The sequence below is a fragment of the Salmo trutta genome, chromosome 35, assembly GCF_901001165.1.
Source record: "Salmo trutta chromosome 35, fSalTru1.1, whole genome shotgun sequence".
Lineage (NCBI taxonomy): Eukaryota > Metazoa > Chordata > Actinopteri > Salmoniformes > Salmonidae > Salmo > Salmo trutta.
The window spans coordinates 8346554-8369910 of record NC_042991.1 but is presented as its reverse complement, the minus strand read 5'-3'; the positions used below and the strand labels follow the sequence as shown (position 1 = coordinate 8369910).

Here is a 23357-nt window from a genome sequence, read left to right as displayed (position 1 = left end):
AGTGTAGTATTTGATCCCATATTTATAGCACGCAATGACTACACCACGCTTGTGACTCTACAAACTTGTTGGATGCATTTACATCTTGTTTTGGTTGATTCTGATTATACTTTGCTCAATAGGAACTGATTGGTGAATGATGACTGGAGTACTGTACATACGATTTTTCTGAACACTAAATTAGTCCTGACAATGCCATGACTAAGAAAAATCATAAATGAATCATGAATAATGATGAGTGAGAAAGTTACAGAGGTTACAACAAAACATGCTAACCTCTTACCATTAGCAATAACATGGGATGTTAGCATTTTTGGGGGGGTATGATCTTTGCGACCCAACACTTTTGTAGTCACAAGCTTGATGTAGCCATTGTGTACTAGGAATATGTGACCAAATACTAAACTGTTGACTACTTTAATCCACCGTAAGTACATTTGTCCAAATACATAGTGTTTTCTTTTCTAAATGGTAAAACAGATATTTATGAAAATACCCTCAAACAAAAGGTAATACCGTCGCATTGAGTACAGAGCCAAACAAATGAAAAAATGCTTCACTGTCCAAATAAATATGGAGGGGAGTGTAAATTATGTTTCAATGAGCCTATAATCTTCTGACTGAAGTGACGATGAATGATATCAAATCACATATCACATAATGGCTCTTTTATTTGCAAAAAGCTTAACTTCTATATTTACATTTTGTGCAAAAACATTTAAAGTTTTCAAGGACTTTACATCGTAAGTTAACCTCAAGGCACATACATGGGACAACAACAATATTTTATCATGAGAAAAGAAATGTAACTTTGGTTCCTAAGTAGCATATTGGTTTACGTTATTAAAGTCAAAACAACTCAATGTCGAAATGAAAAGCCATAATAGCCGAGAACCCCAAGCCAAATGATACGCGTTGTTAATTTTCAGCATACTTTCTTCTGTCAAATGATACATGAACAAATAACCTGTCGTTGTTCATATTATTTCCATTAATTCGACCCAGCAGCTGTAAGGGAAAGTGTTTATTATCCAAAACACAGAAAATGTAATTACTTCAAACACCCATGAATAGTTTGCTGAAGACTTCTAGTTTGCTGAAGACTTTTATGTTGGTCTACAAGGTAAATTTCACATGAGGGTTTTGCCGTCAAACTGAACAAAGACGACTTAAAATGTATTCAATTTTATTCACTTGGGTGCTTATTTTGATTTGACCTCTCAGTGATTTAACATAATTATTCCAATGAGAATTAATGAGCTTTAAGGAAATTACTATCAAAGCCTGAAACAGTAATAAACAGAGGTTACAGTCACTCTTTCTCCCTCTTTCTCTAATGTGTTCGGTCTAATTCCATTGGTCACGCCATTGCGTTTGTGTACTTTCTTCAAATGAGGGAGGGAATTAAGAGTAATGTACTGCCACAAATAAACAACAAGGCTTCTCAGTCACTTTGTATCATTACCCAGCACCACTCAAGGCGTCGTTACGAATGAACAGGCTTTCATTAATTATGTGTTGGGTCTATTGCTGTCTGTCACTCGTAGTTTTTTTCACCAATATGAAAATATGTGCTTTCCATACAGTAACTATTCAATTACTGTCATTGTCTCTTTCACAGTTTACACATTGCTTCTTCTCTGAAAAAGTCCTTGAACAAACTAAGTGCAGTTAGCCGGTACAGTACTGCATAAAGGTAAGGCAATAAATGGACCTCTATCACTTCTTGGAACATTCTTTAATTTGGGGAAAAGTGTTGCAACAGGTTGGCCTGAAAGACTAACATTACATTTAAATCCTAATCACTAATGAAAATAAAGATACTTCGCTGTATGGGATTGTTGTCAGACAGGCTGACTTTGCCACAGGCAGGTAGGATGAAGTGTTTAGTGGATACATAACCTGTTAAAGCACTGTGGCCATGTAGCCGTGTAGTGTGACCTTAGGTCAGTAAATGTCGGTGGGATGTTTTACATAACTTGCCATGTAGCAGTGTCAAACTGACCTTAGGTCAGCTTACGCCAGTGGGGTTTATTGGACGTAACTTCTAATGTGTATCAAACTGATTTTAGGTCAGCTTCCGCTGGTGGAGTTTTAACACAGGGTGATAAACCGATATGTGTACGTTTGTAGACAAAGTGGAGACACTTTGATAACCACAGAAGAGCAACTGTTATTTCGAAACGAAACAAATGATTCTGATTTATAAATATAAATTTGACTCAAAACCCTATGAAAGCACACATGAAAGCTTAAGCATCAACGTGAATAATGGCATTATAGTGTCTATTGCGTCATAAGCTCCCTACCTACTATTTCTGGATCTACTGAAGGAGTTATTACTAACGGCAGATATGCACTGGCATGGCAATTCTTCAAAGAGAGACAAGACAGCAGAGAATTTGTCCATTAACACCCGAGCACAAAACGAGAGTTCCACCCTTAAAATGGTGTTTACTATTGATACTTTCAAATTCAAGCCAAACCAATGCAATGTAGTGGTTTTACGGTGTATTTAAGCCAGTGACTTGGTGCCCTGTGAATGGTTAACTCTTGTCATTTGACCTTCCCCTCTCTCTCTCACTCTTCTCCCTCTCCCAGCTTGTGATTCGAACTGCCAAGTGAAAAATAAAGTCTGCATATTTTCTCCCTTTTTTGTATGAGGATTATGAGTGGGGCAGAGGGGGGGTGGATTCTTTGAACTCGGTCTGCAAAATAAAATCTTGTCAAAGCAAATAAAGTCTGAGTAAGAAGTGCATAATAAAGACTCCTCAGTGGTACCAGGCATTCCTAACTGGGAGCCAACATTGTTTGGAATTGATGATGAATGTGTAGCTCGAACCAATCAATCAATTAATCAATAGAATAGTCAATCCCATGTAGACAATAAAACACATCACATGCTACAGTAGGAAAGTCCCTCTATCAACACATTGTAAAGCAGATAACAGATAAATGCCTCGACTGTTTATTGTGATTCACACTCAATTTTCATTTGAGTACTTAACAATAAAGGACAAAAGAAAGGCAGAGGAATGTATAACTGTGAGTGTATCTGCTCCACATTCATCATCACGGCAGACACCACCTGGCAAAGACAAGACACGCAACACAACCTCATGGACCTCCGCCATGATAATATCCGTATCATTTAGCCGCTGAACAACAGAGCTGAGCACTGTTCATCTTAAATGATTCCATAAGTAGCTCTGCGACCATTAATACTCTAAACAATGCCATTTGAGAATGAGTAATGTAATGTAATGCAATGCATCTGAGGTAATGGACTCATGGGATGCTGGAGGTAAGGGAACTCTTAGACTACCGCTACCTCTCTCTCTACTCTATACTGACTGAGAAAACATGCCCCCTAGTGGCCACAACTGGAAAAACCTCCTGTATCAATGGAGGCAAATCTATATCCAACAGCGACGGCATTATCCCTCCCATCCCTACCACATTGAACATTGTTCACTTAGTCCTGTTAAGGTAGTCTCCCTCCCATCCCTTCCACATTCAAACGTGTTCACTTAGTCTTGTGAGGGCAAAAGGGGGTGTTGAAAAGTGTGCCCATTCCTCTGATGGGATTTCCACAAAAAGCTCATTTGAATGGCTGCTTACACTCTCTGTTGCATTAGGAAGTGCACTTTGATTCTTTAAAAAAATACCACCAGTGCTTATTTTCCACTGCAGTCTAATCAGCAGTGTTAGTTTTCCCAGACCACTGTGTTATCTTAACTAGTGTTTCTGTGAGGGGGTAGCTCTGCACAAAGGCCATATTTTTGTTTCTGTGGTTAGCAAAGAATCCCAGCCCTCATAGCGCCCAACAACCCAAAATCCTGACAGACAGGACACCGTTCGTCCGAACCAACCCAGCGTGCCTTGATTGTACAAATTTCTATGTACAGACAATACTTGAGCAAAAACCACTTACTGTACTTAAAACCCGCTGATTAGAAAAAACATGTATTCCTTTTTTACTAAGAATAAAAAAGATTGCAGATAGAATTCCACATTATTGTCCACAGTATAAATTACATCGTAGACAGAACTTGGAAATATATATGGTACAGTATATTTAACTACTTTGTTTTTTTTTCTTCTGTCAGACAACCGGTGTGGGAATATCCTGTGAGAAGCATCACGTGTGGCAGAACTCGGTGCTGGGAACATTGCTGCTCTTGCAGTAGGCTAAGCTATTGTCACTGAGGTGGCAGTCTCTGAAGCCGATGCCTCCGTTGGGTGTGTAGATGGGCTGAATCCTGAAATCCCCTTTCAAAAGTTGCTCATTGTTCAGCGAGACTATCTGGAAGCTGGTCTCAGTCATTTCCAGTATAGAGTTATCCTTTTTGGTCCCCGCCTCGCAGTAGTCGTCTTTTCTCCTGCCACGGTTGTATTTCCACTTGGACGACTCCGAGCGGCTCTTCTTGTGCATGTGCCAACAAAACAGGCTCAGCAGTATTACCAGGACGACCAGGACGGCCCCACCAATCACCCCGGCCAAAAGGAGGGTGGAGTGGGCGTCCTGTTGGGCTTGCTCTGACCCTGTGGACTTGTTATTGGAGTTGGATGAGGCCGACTTGGTCCTGGCCTCTGAGCATATTGTATCCTCGCCTGGGCGGTAGGAGTTGAGGGTGTCCAGTACGTACACACATATCCGGTACACTGACTTGGGCTCCAGGTTGGTCAAGCTTAGCTTCCGCCTGTCCCCACTCAGCGTCCTCTCGCGGCTGACGTCGCTCATTAGGCTCTTGCCCATCTTGACCCAGGTCACCTTGTAGGCCGTAACGGTGAAGTAGGAAGCCCAGCTCACCTCGATGCAGGAGGCGTTGACCACGTGGAAGGATATCTGTAGGGGATCCTCGTAAGGGGGCAGGGGTCCAGCGGGGTGGGGAGGCAGAGCAGGGGGAAGGGAGGGCGATGTGAGGTAGGAGGAGGATGTGGAGATAGGGATGGAAGTGGTCATGGCGGTGGTAAGGAAGGTGGTGGAGGAGGTGGTGGGGAGTTGGGGGTGTGGGGGCGTAGAGCGCAGGGTGGGCCAGAGGTCGGGCTGGAGGTCTGTCCCGGCTGAGCACTGGATAGCATCCAGGGTGAGTTCTCTGATTGCCATGCCGCGCACCCTCTCGGGGCTCTGGCACATGAACCCGCGCACGTTGATGGAGCCTGGCAGTGACTTGAGCCACACCACCACCCATTTGACAGTGCAGTCACAGCGCCACGGGTTGTTCCGAACGGTGAGCTGTCTGAGGCTGACGAGGCCATCAAATACCCCCTGTGTCAGCGTCTGCAACTGGTTGTTGGATATATCCAGTCTCTCGAGCCTCTGAAGGTCGGAGAAGGCCATCACTGGAATATGGTCCATCTGATTATCCTGCAGGCTGAGCTTGACCAGGGACTGGGTCGGGAGGAGGGGTGGGGGGAATGTCAGAGAGTTACGAGCCAGCGCCAGCTCCCGGAGGGTGGACAGCTCCTGGAACGTCCCCGGGGCCACGCCCTCGTCCGTCAACAAGTTCCCATCCAGCAGTAGGCGTTGGAGTCGCGTCACGTTCTGAAACGCTTCCTCAGCAATGACAGCGATGCGGTTCTCGTCCAATCGCAGCTCCTTGAGGTCCTCCGGAAGACCAATGGGGACACTGCTCAGGTGGTTCTTGGTGAGGAAGAGCAGCTTGAGGCTGACGGCCTCCCGGAACGCCCCCTCCTCCACCCCCACAGTAGAGATGGAGTTATCATCCAGGTGGAGCTCCTCTAGGCGGGGAAGCTGGGCCAAGGCAGCCCTGGAGATGGTCTGGATGTTGTTCTCCTGCAGGTGGAGCACCCGGATGTTCTTGGGCAGGTTGAGAGGAAACTCATCCAGCTGGTTGCCGTAGAGAAACACCGTCTCCACAGAGGCCACATTGTGTAGTTCCCATGGGAACCCAGCGTTGTTGATCTGGTTGTTGTGGAGGTAGAGGATCTTGTAGCCCTCTGTCACCCCCAGAGGTACCGACGTCAGGCTCCGCTCGTTGCAGTAAACAAATGTTTTGTCGCAGCGGCACTCCTCCGGGCACGAGGCTGCGGGGCGGCTGAAGTGCAAGTTGAGGCTCAGGAGGACTGTCAACCAGAAACGCAGAAATGAACCCCAATTTTTATTCCACAGCCTGACCTGAAACTCCATAGTGGAAAAACAGAAGGAGGGGAACTGCCTCAAAAAGGGAAAAGGATTGAAGGCGATGAAGTAAATCCCCCAAAATAGTAGACAAAAACGAAAGTCCTCTAAAATAGTTTGATAATGCTCAGTTCACTTCTTCACGGGGTGGTAGAACAGGAAGCCGTAGGGTTAGGCTTAATCCCCGTGTAATTGGTTAGTCTTCAGCTTTAAGAGGAAGGAGTGTCGCATTAGGAAGAGCAGGTCCTCTGACTGAAGCTGACTCTGACTCCATCCATGCTGATATATTAGACCATGGCAGGGCTCCACAATCTCAGCTCCTCCTCAAAGCACAGGGCCAAGCCTGGGCCAATTTAATGCCAAGTCGCAGCTGAGAGCTACCGTGTCCGGGGCCTCCTTCTCTCCTCTCCTCGCCACACGCCCGTCAACGTCACACACTGCTGGTCCCCGCCCGGGGCAGCGTCCAGGTGGTGTGACATTTGGATCCAGAGACCTGTTCCACAAGACAAAAGAAAGGTGAGATAAGTGGGGGGGCGGGTGTTCAGGGCAGGGGTGGTCTGTTTCTCTCCGTGAGAAAAAAAGAGCTGTCTATAACTCACGTGCACACAAAGGCTGAAAAAGGCTTCACATACATATTCAGACCCATAAACACATAGATCGTAGACACACACACTCTCTCTCTGTCTCTCTCTCTCTCTCTCTCACACACACACAAACATACTTAACCTGCACACAGATCCACACACACTGACATTCTCACACCTTGAAATTGAAATTTATGCACAGGCTATTTCTTTCAAAATTTCATACCATCTGATAAAAATGCAGGAGCGCTCTAGCACATCCGGTTTAGCAGACATAAAGGGGCTTTCATTCCTTCCTCTCAGTCAAAGAGGAGAGAATATAATAGCTGCTAGAACAGCATGGACATTCTGCGGTTTCTACAACAACAAGTCCATGCCTCAGTGCTGAACAACACGCTAATACACACATTGCAATTATTTTGAACTGTCTGAAACATAAATTAGACATAACGGAGACATAAAAGGAGAAAAAGCAACAGAAAGGAGATAAAAATACTGCCTGAAAGCAAAAATACTGCCTGAAAGACTTATTGGGCAGCCCTTTGACTTGTGTGAAAACAGTCTCTTCTTTTTCTTTGCCTTTGTTAGAGCAGACAGTGCTTTGAAGTTAGAGCTGATAAACACATTGTGCTCACAGTAGACAGAGAGAGGTGTTGTTTTGCCTCTTAAGGTGCACCATGCACATTACATAAGTAGGCCAGACACACCACCAACCATCTCCAGCACATATACATGATATAAGGCACCGCAAAATGAAATGAAAGGGGAGTGTGTGGGTTGGGGGGGGGGGGGGGGGTAGTGGGACTTTATACCAATCCCAGAGTGACAAACAGAGCCTGTCAAATGAAATGGGATTGGAAAATAATTTAGCTCCTAACCCTGCGATAAATGATCAATACTGGACTATTTCACAATATGGTTTAGAGGTTTAGAGTGGGCACAAGGCCACCCAGTTACAGTAAAGCCTCAGCTCCCCACATCCCAGTATTCGAGTTGCCCATCACACGTGTACTATCCAGAAGACTGAAAGATACTGCTTGTCATCAGTGCTTTTAACGTAACAGGAGCACGTCAATGCTCAATAGGCCCATACATTTAATAAATAATGGGTTTGATGGTCTGAATTTTATATAGAGGGCATAGGTCATATAGGAAAGGAGGAATGGGCATCGGGGGAGATGAAGGTTATCTGCATTTATAGGTTGCTCTGTAGCCTGATGAGTGATGAGATGTGGCACCACTGCTCCTTATAAGGATGAAGCAAAACAATATGAAATAAATCTGTGATCTACTTTTCTAAATTGAAAAGTGCTAAATTTAATCAAATAAGCTTCAGGGGAAATAAGGAGATACCACAAGCTGCAATAAATGTGCTGCCACAGCAAAAACATCTAAAATGATTATAGCTGCATAAATAAAGACTGTGGACATTGGAATGAATTGTGGAGTAAAAATACATCTAAGCAAGGCTGAACAAAATTCTCATATGGACACAATAAAGTTGGCCTTGCATGTATCCAAATCCAAAATGACATGGACAGAGAGCAAGGTGTATGTGTGAACAGATAAAATAACGTTTTTCGGTTGAGGCCAGGTTCAATCCGATTAGGATTGGATTAAACGACAGAAACGCAATTAAAAGTTTTAAAAGGATAGGCTATTTAAAAGGCGATAAGAAGCGGATCAGGTGTAGGCTACTTCAAAGGCAGCCCAGTGAGTGGTGTTCAATTGAATGAATTATTACAAAAGGGATTGAGAGCCGTGCTGAGCATTGAGATTGCAAATGCAAACGGAGGCTTTGCTTTTCTCTGAAGAAAAACAAAAATCTAAAGCAATGTGCTTTGTAGCTAAGCATTGATCTTCGACATCTAATAATGGATTAATAAATTATACAACTGATAAATAAACGATAAAAAAACGAACTGAGAATTTACAAATTGACCATATTTCCTTTAGAGATAGCAGAGGGTTGTGAGGAGAATAGAATTAGGCAGCAGTTTGGCTGGGAATAAAATTAGCACCACAGCTCTTAACAATGGCAGTGCTTCTATGTATATATATCCATAATAAATCACATCTAGTTCAATCTACTCATACAGCCTAACAAACTAGAACTCTATATAAACTATTTAAATAAGTTGTAGTATAGTTGTGTATATAGCCTTTATGCTGCTATAAAACATTTGGGCTTCTGTAGCCTACCTTAGACGAGGCTTTATCCATATTCATTGTATGCCCCTTTACCATGTTCAACTCTTTTCTTTATCCTTCATGCAATCCTAGAATATGACCGTGCGCAATGATCCAGCGCCATTCGGTATTGTTTGTGCGAATCGCTTCCAATCGCCCTGCCACCCGTGGGTCTACCGGACAGCATGCTGCCTGAGTCGGGGAACAATCTTCTGCTCTGTCCGCACTTTTCTGCAATTGCGGGGCATGCAGCTCAACCTATGACTACACTCAGCTCAGCCCGCCTCAAAACCTTGGGCAATGCATTCGAGCGGGAGAGCGGGACTATATGGACCAGAGGCAGCACCGACTTCTCTCGAAACAGTGAACACGCACTTGCCAAGGTATCCGGGTTGTTTTGGGGACGATTAAACTTGCCTTCTATGCTCGGAATCCCAGAGAGATGTTTGCTAAAATGAATTCCGTTGATAGTGATGTGTGTGCAGTGCACCGCTCACCTCTGTCTTGCGCTCTCTCTCTCGCTCTCTTCTCTCCCTCTCTCATCGTCGCTCAGGTCCCTCCTACCCTACCCTTCCCTGAATAAAGAATGCGTCTCCCGGTGCAGCTCGGAGAGAGATGGCTAGGAGCCACGTACTGCTCCTCCCAACACTGCTGCCCTCATACTTCCTCTGTTATCAGGGAATTTCAACTTTCTTGTTTTTTCTGGAGAACTTTATATTCAGCCTATGCATTTGTCACTATATATTTTTCCTATACACAATAGTTTATTAGCAATGGTCCAAAACGCAACGACTAGACTGACCTGGATAAAGTAGACTACATTTCCATGCTGACTTCACATTTCTATTCGGTTTTCAGGACGGCAGACTATGCTTAATTCTGTCTACATTTACAGCCAAAAGTTTGGACACACCTACTCATTCAAGGGTTTTTCTTTATTTTGCCTATGTTCTACATTGTACATTAATAGTGAAGACATCAAAACTATGAAATAACAAATATGGAATCATGTAGTAACCAAAAAAGTGTTAATTAAATCAACATATATTTTAGATTTTAGATTCTTCAAAGTAGCCACCCTTTGCCTTGATGACAGCTTTGCACATCCTTTCATGCTCATTTTAAAGTTATGAAGTGTGGCCTACAGTTTGCGATTCATATTTTTTTTTAAATTGAAAGTGATTTACGTTGGTAAACACATTCTAAACGGCTCTGGTGACAAACACTTTTTGCCTTATCTCCATTCATCCACATGGCTGTTGGCTGCCCATTATTTCATTTTTCTAAGGACCCAAAAACAGAGGCTGTGGGAAAACCTATTCAAGTAAATAAATGCATTTATAAAATGTAAAAAAACGATGTATTATTTGCTCGCTAGCTAACTAGATTGCTGGCTAAAGTAGGCCACTTTGTAGGCTAACTCAACAGAGCAGCTATTTAGCTAACTAGGTAGCTGACTTTACACCTGTTTAGCTAAGGGTAGTAAATGTAATCAGTTAGCTAACTTCATATTAGCTAGAGATCTTGATGTAATGATTGTAAATTAAAAACTAAAATTGCAGCTCTGGCTGTCAGTAAAGGGAAAGTGTAGGCTACTGGACTGGGCAAGTAATTTTGTGAGAGGACATTAAGAAACAATGTAAATAGTCCGGGTGGCCATTTGATTAATTGTTCAGTAGTCTTATGGCTTGGGGGTAGAAGCTGTTAAAGAGCCTTTTGGTCCTAGACTTGGTGCCCCGGTACCGCTTGCTGTGCAGTAGCAGAGAGAACAGTCTATGACTTCGACAATTTTTTGGGCCTTCCTCTGACACCGCCTATTATATAGGTCCTGGATTGCGGGAAGCTTGGCCCCAGTGATGTACTGGGCCGTATGCACTACCCTCTGTAGCGCCTTACGGTCCGATGCCTTACGATCGGATCCCATACGCCATGGGTTATATGTGTAGGTTTAGCTATGTTAGCAAACATTGTATACAAACATATGGTTAAACATCACACAAAATGTATACATCTATTACAATTGGAGCAGGCCTGCTGTTGATCTGCTGGGTGTGCAGGGTTCTGTTTCCGCCCAGCAATAACACACCTGATTCAATTGATCAAATTTAATGAGTTGATAATCAAGTGTGCTATTGCTCAGCTGGAATAGAAGTCTGCTCACCCAGTAGATCACGGATCAGTGGACCAAGGTTGGCCACCGCTGGTGTGGAGTTTTATTTTTTCACCTGAAAAGATGCGTTTAGTAATAATTGCTTACTTGTTACTACTCAATTATCTATTGTTGTTTAGACTAAGATATCTAATCTTTACATATGAGTTATCTTTTTTTGTAGATTTTGAAGTATTGATTCTTTAAATATGAAGTGTTTAAACTTGTTTTATTTCTTAAGCTATTATTCAAAATGAACTAGTGTCAATGTCACAATCCTGCAATTAAAGGGGTTCTGTCGCTAATGTGTCTGTTTCTGAGTTGTTTTCTCAAATTAACATTTTATTTTCGTCTAGCTGTAAGATGTCCAATCTGTTTTATTAGATTTTTACGCTCTCTCAGTATATTTATTTGTATGTATGTTTTCTTTAAACTCTTACTGACAGTTGTGGCTGCTTTACTTGATGTATTGTTGTCTCTACCTTCTTGCCCTTTGTGCTGTTGTCTGTGCCCAATGATATTTATACCATGTTTTGTGCTGCTACCACTGCCATGTTGTGTTGCTACCATGTTGTTGTCATGTTGTGTTGCTACCATGCTGTGTTGTCATGTGTTGCTGCCATGCTATGTTGTTACTGGCCTATGGGCACCTGTCATCTGAAGCAGAGAATAGCTAAACCCACACATTTACATGTTGAGAATTTACATGTTCTTAATGTAAAATGATACCAGTAGACAATGTATATAAGGCAAACCTTACACCAGATTTTGTACATGCCTTTAAAGTGCTGACATATACAATTGTTTAGTGCAAATCCAACCTCGTAATTTAGTTTGAAAATAAAAAATTAGGTTGATTTTATTTTATTTCAATAATTTTTGCAATGTTGCTTGCAAAAAGGTTGCAGTTGTTCCCATAGATAGACAGTACATGGTTTCTCAATGTGTCACTGACCTTGGATAACCTAGCGACTGGGCTAACACAACTAACCTTTCAGGTCAATAATATGCTGTTTTTATAAAAAAATTGTTCGCTTTAGAATCGTGAGAGAAATTGAACTAGCTAGTAGCTAGCTGGTTATACCTAGCAGCATACAAGGTTAGCAGACTTTTCTCAAAACGAACCTCTTTGTGGCTAGCTACTTCTTGTCCCTCATGCTAGCCTTACAGCCAAATATCACTTCAGAAATGTCAAAATAAAAAATGAAATATTGATATGGCCATTATTGTAAACCAATTCTCTGCCCTTGCTGCAGATTTAACTAGTCTCGAAATAGCAGAGAAATGCCATGAAAACCAGCTGTGTTTTGTCACCACTGCTTGCTGACATTTTTAGTCCTAACACAATGTTGCGCCTACGGCACTAATCCGATGTGCACCTTGAGCTCCGCCCAAGCAAGAAAAGTCAACTCGAAGCCAGCAGATGGCGATTCCATTGGTTTCCTGTATTATTGACTCTCCATGAGTCAAGTTTGTGAGTTTCATTCTGCCTTTCATGTTTAATTTTCTCAGCAACATCCCAAAGATGGACTGCCTTGCCATGTCCTGTCCACAAAATGTTATTTATCCATAAATCACACAACTGTAGACAGCATGAATTATATATTAGACATGAAGAATGCAGGATAGACCATTTTAATTTGCAACATGTTTTTCATGTTTTGCAGCACAATTCCAATGGATGGAATTTGGCATTATGGAGTTGTAAAATGTTTCTCTAAAGTCAAGAAAAGTTTTTACAGTTGTTGTATATACATTTGATTTAATGTAAGTTTGTGTAGGACAGTGTTAATATCAGTTTACTTTTAGCTACCAAGCCCATTAAAGCGTGGATCAGCTTTAGTATTGCAAATTGATTTTGGCCTCTATCAATGTCATTGTCTGCATCATTTCCAATCCCCCATATATATATATATATATATACACTGCTCAAAAAAATAAATGGAACACTTAAACAACACAATGTAACTCCACGTCAATCACACTTCTGTGAAATCAAACTGTCCACTTAGGAAGCAACACTGATTGACAATAAATTTCACATGCTGTTGTGCAAATGGAATAGACAACAGGTGGAAATTATAGACAATTAGCAAGACATCCCCAATAAAGGAGTGGTTCTGCAGGTGGTGACCACAGACCACTTCTCAGTTCCTATGCTTCCTGGCTGATGTTTTGGTCACTTTTGAATGCTGGTGGTGCTTTCACTCTAGTGGTAGCATGAGACGGAGTCTTTTTTGAGCAGTGTATATATATATATATATATATATATATATATATATATATATATATATATATATATATATATATATTTTATAAATATATTATTTACAATTATAAAAAAAAATATATATATATATATATATATATATATATAAATATGCACTACCGTGTATTACTCCCTTCACAGAACAGCGCAAACTGGCCAACCAGAATAGAAAGAGGAGTGGGAGACCATGGTGCACAACTGAGCAAGAGGACAAGTACATTAGAGTGACTAGTTTGAGAAACAGATGCCTCACAAGTCCTCAACTGACAGCTTCATTAAATAGTCCCCGCAGAACACCAGTCTCAACGTCAACAGTGAAGAGGCGACTCCGGGATGCTGGCCTTCTAGGCAGAGTTTCTCTGTCCAGTGTCTGTGTTCTTTTGCCCATCTTAATCTTTTCTTTTTATTGGCCAGTCTGAGATAAGGCTTTTTCTTTGCAACTCCGTCTAGAAGGCCAGTATTCAGGATTCGCCTCTTCACTGTTGACGTTGAGACTGGTGGTTTGTGAGTACTTTTTAATGAAGCTGCCAGTTGAGGACTTTTTGGGCGTCTGTTTCTCAAACTAGACACTAACGTACTTGTCTTCTTGCTCAGTTGTGCACCGGGCCCTCCCACTCCTCTTTCTATTCTGGTTAAAGCCAGTTTGCGCTGTTCTGTGAAGGGAGTAGTACACAGCGTTGTACAAGATCTTCAGTTTCTTGGCAATTTCTCGCATGGAATAGCCTTCATTTCTCAGAACAGGAATAGACTGATGAGTTTCAGAAGAAAGTTCTTTGTTTCTGGCCATTTTGAGCCTGTAATCGAACCCACAAATGCTGACGCTCCAGATACTCAACTAAATACTCAGCCCGTTTTATTGCTTCTTTAATCAGCCCAAAAGTTTTCAGCTTTGCTAACATAATTGCAAATGGTTTTATAATGATCAATTTGCCTTTAAAAATGATAAACTTTGATTAGCTAACACAACGTGCCATTTGAACACAGGAGTGATGGTTGCTGATAATGGGCCTCTGTACGCCTATGTAGATATTCCATGAAAAATCAGCCGTTTCCAGCTACAATAGTCATTTACAACATTAACAATGTCTGATCAATTTGATGTTATGTTAAACGACATAAAATATAGCTTTTCTTTCAAAAACAAGGTCATTTCTAAGTGGCCCCAAACTTTTGAACAGTAGTGTATGTATTTATATTTTTTCCTCTTTAATTTTCCCCTAACCCTACCATCCCTACCCTAATTGGAGTAAACTAATGGACAACAACACTTACAGTAGGTTTCTACTTCAATCTTATACATACTATATACATTTTATGGACACAGTCTATTTTACATTAGTTAATTTTTGTTTGTTTTTAGTCCCATCGTTCAGCTATCCTCAAGCCCTCCCATCTATCTCTGAACACCATCCAGTTTTTCTATTTGCCATATATTTTTCACTGTGCTGTGGTGTTTCACAAAAGTTTTGAGCTTTTCTATTCTCATATGTTTTACGGATTGTAAATTAAAGATAAACATTTTTGTTAAGAGTTTTATTACAGTATATTATTGATTGACTATGACTTTTTAGATCACCCAGCAGTGCTATTTGCAGAGTTAACCCCATTTGAATGTTGCAATTCTTCAGCCATTCCTGAACCTGCGACCAAAAACAAGCTACACATTGACAGTAGCAAAACAAATGATCTAATGATTCTGTCTCTTTGCAGCAAAATCTGTAGAGCTGGGAAGGTTGTATCCCCCGTATATATTTTTTTTGTTATTGGTTGCAAGAGTTTTGTATAATCACTAAAATTGAAAAACTTGAAGTTTTGAATCCAGAGTCGTTTTGTGTATCAGTTCATAAACCATGTGCCGTGGAATAGGTGTAACGATCGTCGTAGAGAGGTGACCAAGATGCAGCGTGGCACGTGTTCATGATTATTTATTTAAATCAAACAAACACTCGAAGAAAAATAAGAAAGGAAACGAAAGCGCACAGTTCTGTCAGGTACAAAAACACAAAACAGAAAACAACTACCCACAAACAGAGGTGAGAAAAGGCTGCCTAAGTATGGTTCCCAATCAGAGACAACAATAGACAGCTGCCTCTGATTGGAAAACATACCTGGCCAAAACATAGAACTATAATGACATAGAATGCCCACCCCACACCCTGACCTAACAAAATAGAGAAATAAACCGTCTCTCTCAGGTCAGGGCGTGACAATAGGTACATCGTAAATCTCTTCCCAACTGTTTTGCAATCTGTATGGCGCAGCTGTCAATTTTTGGTCATTATATTAAACTGGCAAACTTTTCTTTAACCAATTTTGGTCTTTTTTGCAGAGCTGACAGATTAGTTTCTTACATTCTCCCCCTTACACTTGCCTCTTCCATTTTTGCAGTAATGCTGCAATTCGTTTTTTGTCATTTTGGATAGAGCAGACATTTCAATATATTTTTGTTAGCTGCATGTGCAACATAACTCCTCCAGTCCTATTTATGATATAATTTACAAAGATTATACCTTAATCTTATATTTGACTTTAACCATAATATTTGTAGTAATTTGCAAGCAACTTTCAAAAAATAATATCCGAAAGTGAGAGGTTGTAATCTGAATAAAGGAAAAAAGGCCATTCTTGAACACGGGGTGAGCCATTCGTGCTAATCTGCTAGAGAACCAGTTTGTATTTAACTCTAGCTTTTGTATGACTGAAGCCTTTACTGGGAGTTCTAATGCTTTAACCTCTCAATAGTTAAGAATTTCTTCCCTCCAAATTCATATGAATTAAATAAATAGGCATGTTTAATTTGTGTGGGTTTGATGAGTAGGATTTATTGGTGCAGTGTGGTGGTCCAATCATTATTACTTTCAAAGTAGAATTTTTGACAGATCGTAATTTCAATTTCCAATGCATGACAAGTATCCTTCACAGGGGGAAAACAAGTAAAACATCTCTAATCTGGGGAAATCTCCTAAACCTAAAGTATTTCCATTCCTCTTGGCAGCTTTTAGTTCTTGAAGACAGACGGAGGAGGTCCAGTGAACCCCACACACACACATCGTTTTATTGTTCTTTATAGGCTAATCATCATTGATTAGCTTAAACTGCTGATATTGTGTTTCACTTCTGTTTAACTTTGATACTTTCAATTCCCGTCACTCTGTGTACCAGACTGTGACCCTTACACAGGTACTAATATCAAGTTGCGTGTCCACAGAACCTAACCGCAAACTTCCTGATATTCGACTGAATGTTTCTGTTCCATTTGAAATGCAGAAGACTTAAGACAAACAATGCAGCAGATGGAGAGCATTTACCATAATAGGCAGAAAAACGAACTTTGTGACAAAACTGCAACCCTCTCAGGTCTCCTCCTTTATCTTTACAAACTCGTATCTGGAATTGTCTTCAATACCATTTTCCATCTCTCAGTGATAGAATAGCATAGAGTCTAACTGGGATGTGGGTCATGTTGACCACACTATATAATCTCAACACTTATGCTCAACACTGGGAGAAACGCTGAACACTGTTTCCAAGCTTACAGTTGATAAATACATACATGAATTACATTTTTTCTTAATCATTTTTATGCATGTCAATTATAAATCTACCATTGTTACATTTTTACGGCACAACTCCCACCAAAGAAAAGCCCCATTTTCAAAAGTCAACTGTAAAATTCAAAATTTGTGCATGGCACTGCGTCACCACCATATCAGTTGTAGACTGTGTTTCCGTCGATGTACTGCAGGTGTTATATAGGCGCTCCATTAAATGAAATAAAGAGAAACTTGTAAAGCTTACAGTTCCTTTTAAGAGAATAAAGCTGCTTGTCAAACTGTTGGGCGGAGGAAGGAGGAGGCAGTGCTCAAACAGCCTGGTAGTCAATTCATCAGGAGCTCAGCTCTCACATGGACATGATGTGAATTATGGGGGGAATATAAATGGTAGCTGTAGACCCTCATTGAAGGCTTCCCTCTGAAAATGTCACACTGGAAAAACAGACTGACTGATAACAAGCTGGTCCCTGTTGTAGCCTACTGCAGAGAGAGGGGAAAGAGAGAGGGCAGAAAGGGAGGGAGAGTGGGGTAGACAGACAGACAGACAGACAGACAGACAGACAGACAGACAGACAGACAGACAGACAGACAGACAGACAGACAGACAGACAGACAGACAGACAGAAATAGATATTCTCTAGAGATAGAGAATAAACAGATCGACAGAGAGAGTGATATAGAAAGAAAGATGAAGAGAGAGAAAGAGCGATGCCAGGAACAGGTCTTTGGGTCACGCAAAGGATGGGCCTTATCCCACCTCCAATCCCTCCGGATTTCTTTCTGTTTGAAGTCACATCTGGGGTGAATTTCCCCTCCTGAGCTGAGTGGAGAGGAAGTCTTAGTCTAGCTGTTCATAGCCTGGATGTGGATTTGAGCTAGCGCCTACCTCCCAGGCTATAGCTCTCTCTATGAGTCTCTCCCTGTCACCAGATCAGATCTGCCTGCCTGCTGTTGTCCAGACCTCACGTCTCAGTATGTCTGCATTTTTTTATTTATTTTACCTTTATTTAACTAGGCAAGTCAGTTAAGAACAAATTCTTATTTTCAATGACGGCCTCGGAACAGCCATGATGGACACATGGCTGGCTATGCTCTCATAGGGCTAGGAGTTTTTCCTGTCTTTGTGCAACAAGCTCTCACAGTCTCACTGCAGAATTAGACGTTCAGCCATGTTCTCCAAATGTCAAATTTTGAAGTGTTTTTGACACCCTGAGTTGACTTCTGCTGCTTTGCATCATTCCATTTCTCCAAAGGTCAACTTTTTGAAAATAGCTTCAAAAAGTAGGCTATTTATAGAAAATTATTTGGAAATGCATTCAAATACTTCAAATAAAAATAGATAGACAAATACTTAAATACTCATGTATGTGAACCCTGGTCTGTTCTCCATATTTAGATTTCAATGTGTTTGCATTCTCCTGATGAGTTGATTAATTATTGAATTGACTCCTAATTAGGGGAGGGTGGAGAAAGACCCTGCGACATCAATTAAACTAGTGATTTAATTTGTATGGCCAAATTCACTGCTTGCTTATCTCCCGAGAGTATCCCCAGAGGATGTCTGTAGCATGGAGTGTGTGTGTGTGCGCGTGTGTGCATGCGTGTGCACGTGTGTCTGTGTGCGCATCCTAATTATAGTTCTAGTCTTCTGTGTCTTGGGTTTTCCACTCAGCATGACCCAGTAACAGTGGATTAGTTGCCCGGTTTTTAATGTGCTAATTCGCTTGTGTAGGGTTGTAACTGTTCTAAGACTGATTGAAAAGATAAAGTACATTTCTCAGGATACAGTATGGGGCTACATTTTGGGGCTTTGATAGCTCTACCTTGTTATTGTTCTTTGCAATCTAAATCTTCCCTCCAACAAGACAGGACTTTGGGTAGCCCTCTCCTGCAGTCAAATTACCTAATGCCCTCATGGGTGGAATATTATTAATATGTGTCATAATTTCATAATTAATCCACATAATTTCAAAAAAGCTGCTGAAAGTCCAGTGTTTCAATGTCAAACAGTTTTGTTATATTTCAGTCTTCTATTATGTATATAAAGTGTAATATTGGGATGCAAACTCAAAATTGAATACATTTTAACTCTATATCTGACATGGTACAGGTGTTTTCCTTTTTTCAGATTACATATTTTCTTTTGATGAGAAGTGGCGATTTTAGCAAAAAATAAAATGTATTAAAAAATGAATAATAATAATAATTAAAAAATGTATGCATTCCAGCAAAGCCACTACACAACACAACACTTAACAATACATTAATTGCACTATAACGGTGACAAACAGTGCCCACAAACTGTTAGGGCCTACATAAAGCTGTCCCAACACTTTACCACTGCTACACCTGGCTATCAGCGGAGCCTTGTCTGGCAGCGAAACAGTTAATTCAGCCTCATTTACTACCTTTTAAAAAAATATAGCTGATATTGCTGACTTATTGAAACAAATGTGATTTCTACTGACAATTGAGATAAGGCAATTGGCATAAGGGGACGACGAGCGGATAAGAGGCAATCCGTAATTTCGATTAAGACATTAATGAGTGAGCTAAGACGGACGTTGTCAATATAACTATGTGTTCAGCAGTTTTGAAATGTACAGCGGCAGAATTCAGAACATGGCTGCTCTTACAGTATTCTCCCTGTACACCAAGTCAGAACCGTAGGATAAATAACAGGGCCATATGAGCAGACAATGAAAGCTCTTACAATATTCGATGATTAGATTTCTCTAAAACAGGCTATAGGCTACATGTGCACCACCAAGTCAGAACAGTAGAAGAAATTAAGAGCGGTAAATGGACCAAATTATTAGGGTGAGGCATGTGGTCTACTAACATCTTACTACACAACATACACTTCATATTACTTTCTTAGCTACAGTATACATATCTCCCTGGCATATTACATAATTTATGCAGCAGCGTACAATACATTTTTGAAATCACCTTGTGCTGTGCTCACTTCTTTCCAAACCACTCATTGTTGAATTTGCGATTTCCAACTTGTTGTGTAATGTTTATGTCCAATGGCCGAAGAGCACCAATACAGTTTATCAATAATTTCTCTTCATTATTTCTCTTCATATGACAAAGATTTGCCAGTAGATTGTCGACTTAATTCAAAATGATGAGTGCTAGCTAAGATTTTGAAAGTATAATGTTGACATGATCAGTCCAATCAAAGCTACTGTACATTTGACGTGATTTGACATCATTTTATCTGTGGCCAATGACCTTGAGCCTTCTTGGGTGGGCACTTCTAATGTATTGTTATGTCAGCACCCAAAGGGTTTGAGTTTTTGAAGTCTCCCCTTAGACTTCACGGTGACGTAGTTTCCCCATGAGTGACAGAACACTGAGCCATTCACGGCCAACGCCCCGTATTTTCTGCTAGCTTGCTGCACCACCACAGAAAGCACTGAGCTGGGCTGAAACCTGCATTTTTGAGCTGCCTTACTCAAGAAAACAAAAAAGAGATCATGTTAGTATGCGACTTTATTAATTCAATGATCTATATATTTTTTTTCATTGTTTGCAACCTGATATTTAACACGTATTAATGCCAAAATAACAAGCAAAACAGGCAAGCCCCCCCAACATTTATTTATTGTTTATTTATTTATAATTTTTTGCTAAAAATGTGGGGCATTGGATGAGAATATTGTTTTAAATCTCATAATGCAGGATTTTGATACAACACAAACTTAATCCACAGTATTTGTGAAATTAGGATTGTTATATATTCCACACGTTTACCTCCCTAGAACTTGTTTAGTAGCTGGTATTTCCTATATGAGTTAATGATATGTAATATCTAATTCTTTGTTCACGAGACCTTTACAGCCTTCTCCCTACTGAACAAGATTACCGAGATGTGCAAATAAAATGTTTACCCCATATAGCTTTCGCTAAGGCAATAGCCCTCACATACCAATCTGTACCATCTGGTCACTGTGGGTTTCGCATTTACCACTTTCTACCCCTTAGCTTTCACTTACTGCCACAGTGAGTCTTCCCATTTGAAAAGAGTCTTGCAAACATCCTCAGGCGGTCTCCTATGGATCTCTAACATCAGACGATTAGAAGCACGACACTGCCCAGTTGCTGTTGGGACTAGGCTGGTGAATCACACAGCGTCTTTAGAACATGTGCTGCCCTCTTCCAGGTTTATATTAGGTAACACTTTTTTTGGGATAGTAGATTTTGGGATAGTAGATGTCTGACAGACTCGCTACAGACAATCAGTAACATTTCAACTAACTATCTACTAACCTTAGCTCTAACCCTAACCTTAACCCTTATCCTAACCCTAAAATGAACCCTTCCCTAAACCTTATTCTAAACATAACCTTAACTGTAAGCAAGCAGCTGCTTATCAGCAGATAGTTTGTTGATAGTATGACCATCTGTAGAGCATCTACAGATGGAAAAATCCAGACTATCCAAATAAAGTGTGACCTCCTGTTATTATATTTCTGTGTTAGTGTACGCTTTCCAGAGGGAAAGAGGGAGAGGAAGAGGGCAGAGTGAGAGAGAGAGTGAGTAAGAAATAGACAGAGAGATGGAGAGTAACTGAAGAGGAGTAGGGAGAGAAGGAGGGAATGGGGTTTGTGTGAGGGATTATGTAAGATCTATCGATTAAAAGGATCCCCTTTCGTCCCTCATCCTTCACAGGGCTGCGTTGCCCCAGAAGATAACTCTCTTAACTCTCTTTCTCTCTACACCCCCCTCTCTCTTTCTCTCATCTCCCATTTCTCATCTCTCACTCTCTTTCTCTCATCCCTCTCTCGCAGGTGGAACAGGGCCCAACCCTGGCGCCTGCCACCCTGCGCAGATTAATTGAAGCATAGCGCTGTAAATTAATCACATATGGCTAATATCTCTCCTCTCAGCTTTGCAGGAAGAGGGCCAGAATCACCTCGCTCTATTTTTCCGGGAGTCAGTCAGCAGTGACTCTCAGGCCACTCAAAAAAATGACAAAAATAAATAAATGAAAAACTGTATTCTAGCAAAGTTCAGTAGCTGGAGCCCCACTATATAATTCACGACTTTTCATTTTGTATTCCTCGGATCCTCCGGTCTATTCTCTCTCTCTCCGTTCTTAATGCAAAACTCTAGATTAATTGCATTGTTCCAGGTAAGTAAAAAACAGTGGGGAAACCTGTCCGATTGCATTAAGATAAATTGAGTGATCATAGTTTTAGTTTCATTAGTTATTTTTAAGGGCCACTGCCCAAAATAACATTTTACTGAGGAAGTGGAAGACGGCTGGACAACTGGTCATCATTAAGGGTTAATGGAGATCATGGTCTAATGGACTTCAACGAAGTGAAATATGTTCATGAAAGTGCAATAAGAGATGTTCGAAGACTAAGCAACACAAGGAACTTTGCAATGCAGTGGCAGCAATAATAATACTATTAGTATGTTGATACAGTTGTGTAGGGTTAAGGTAAACACAAAGCAACAATGCTGTAACAATGTACTGATTTTCCTCTCAGATACTCAATGTAATCTTGTCAATGATACGGACTGTCAACTCTTTGGAGGTTTAAACTCTCTCCCTTTTTTTCTTCCAGTCATGGGTTTGACTTGTTGCTCCTAGATTAAATTGCAGAGATTTGCGATAGGATAATATTCCCATAACTAAGGTCTGATATCAACAGTCTTATAACTAATAAGAACATTGCTTTCATACAAAGTTCCAGTGCACTGTTGGTTCCCCTTATCGTCTGGCTGATCAACAGTATTCATTGACTTGCCAAAGGCCCTGATTGCATGGTTAGAAATTCATGTGGTAGATGTATTGGCTTTGATATGAATGTTATGTGGTTTTGCCCATGGGGGCAGTTCCATTAGTTAGATTTTCCATCTGTCTGAAGCAAGACTGAAGTCTTTAGCTTTGTCACATTACATTTTCTTTGCGAACTAAAAGCTTTCAAACAATAGACTAACTTAAAGCTGCAATATGTAGCTTTTTGGGCAACCAGACCAAATTCACATAGAACTTTGAGTTCTATATCTGTCATTCTCATTGAAAGCAAGTCAAAGAAGCTGTAGAGTTGTTCTATGTTCGCTATTTCTATGCTTCCCGTTCTTAACTTTCGTTTTGTGTCTTTTACTCTTTGTTTTGTACACCAGCTTCAAACAGCTGGAAATACAATATTTTTGATATTTCAAAGTGTTTTAGATTATAAAATTATTCTCTACACAATGTCTGCTTGTTTTGGCACAAACTGAAATTAGGCGAACTATTAGAATTTTAGCAAACAGGAAATTGTGGAGCAATTTCTGCATATTGCACAATTAAAGTTGAAATATTGACATTTGTCAATGAATTTTTACTTTCTAAATTATGTTTCTAGCTTGTGCCTTGAAATTATTTCCCTATTGAATCCTATATCTAGGATTATGATGCTAAGAAATTCTTGTATCAATTCCATGCTCTTGTACATCAAAA

The 23357-nt window shown here is 40.6% G+C and overlaps 1 protein-coding gene across 3 annotated transcripts in view; it reads right to left on the bottom strand.

Annotated features, from left to right (window-relative positions):
* Window positions 1-653: 653 nt before the first annotated feature.
* LOC115174551 (leucine-rich repeat transmembrane protein FLRT2-like) overlaps window positions 654-23357 on the bottom strand; it is a 35327-nt gene continuing 12623 nt past the window's right edge. The window contains exons 1-2 of one of the 3 annotated variants that reach the window (XM_029733190.1): window positions 9417-9845; window positions 654-6638 (exon numbers count right to left, since the gene is read on the bottom strand). In XM_029733190.1, coding sequence (XP_029589050.1) covers window positions 4142-6154 — 2013 coding nt within the window. In that variant the 5' untranslated portion in view covers window positions 6155-6638; window positions 9417-9845 and the 3' untranslated portion in view covers window positions 654-4141. Of the gene's footprint in view, window positions 6639-8931; window positions 9378-9416; window positions 9846-23357 lie in introns of those variants that run through there. The other 2 variants (XM_029733189.1, XM_029733188.1) reach the window with 2 other exon arrangements.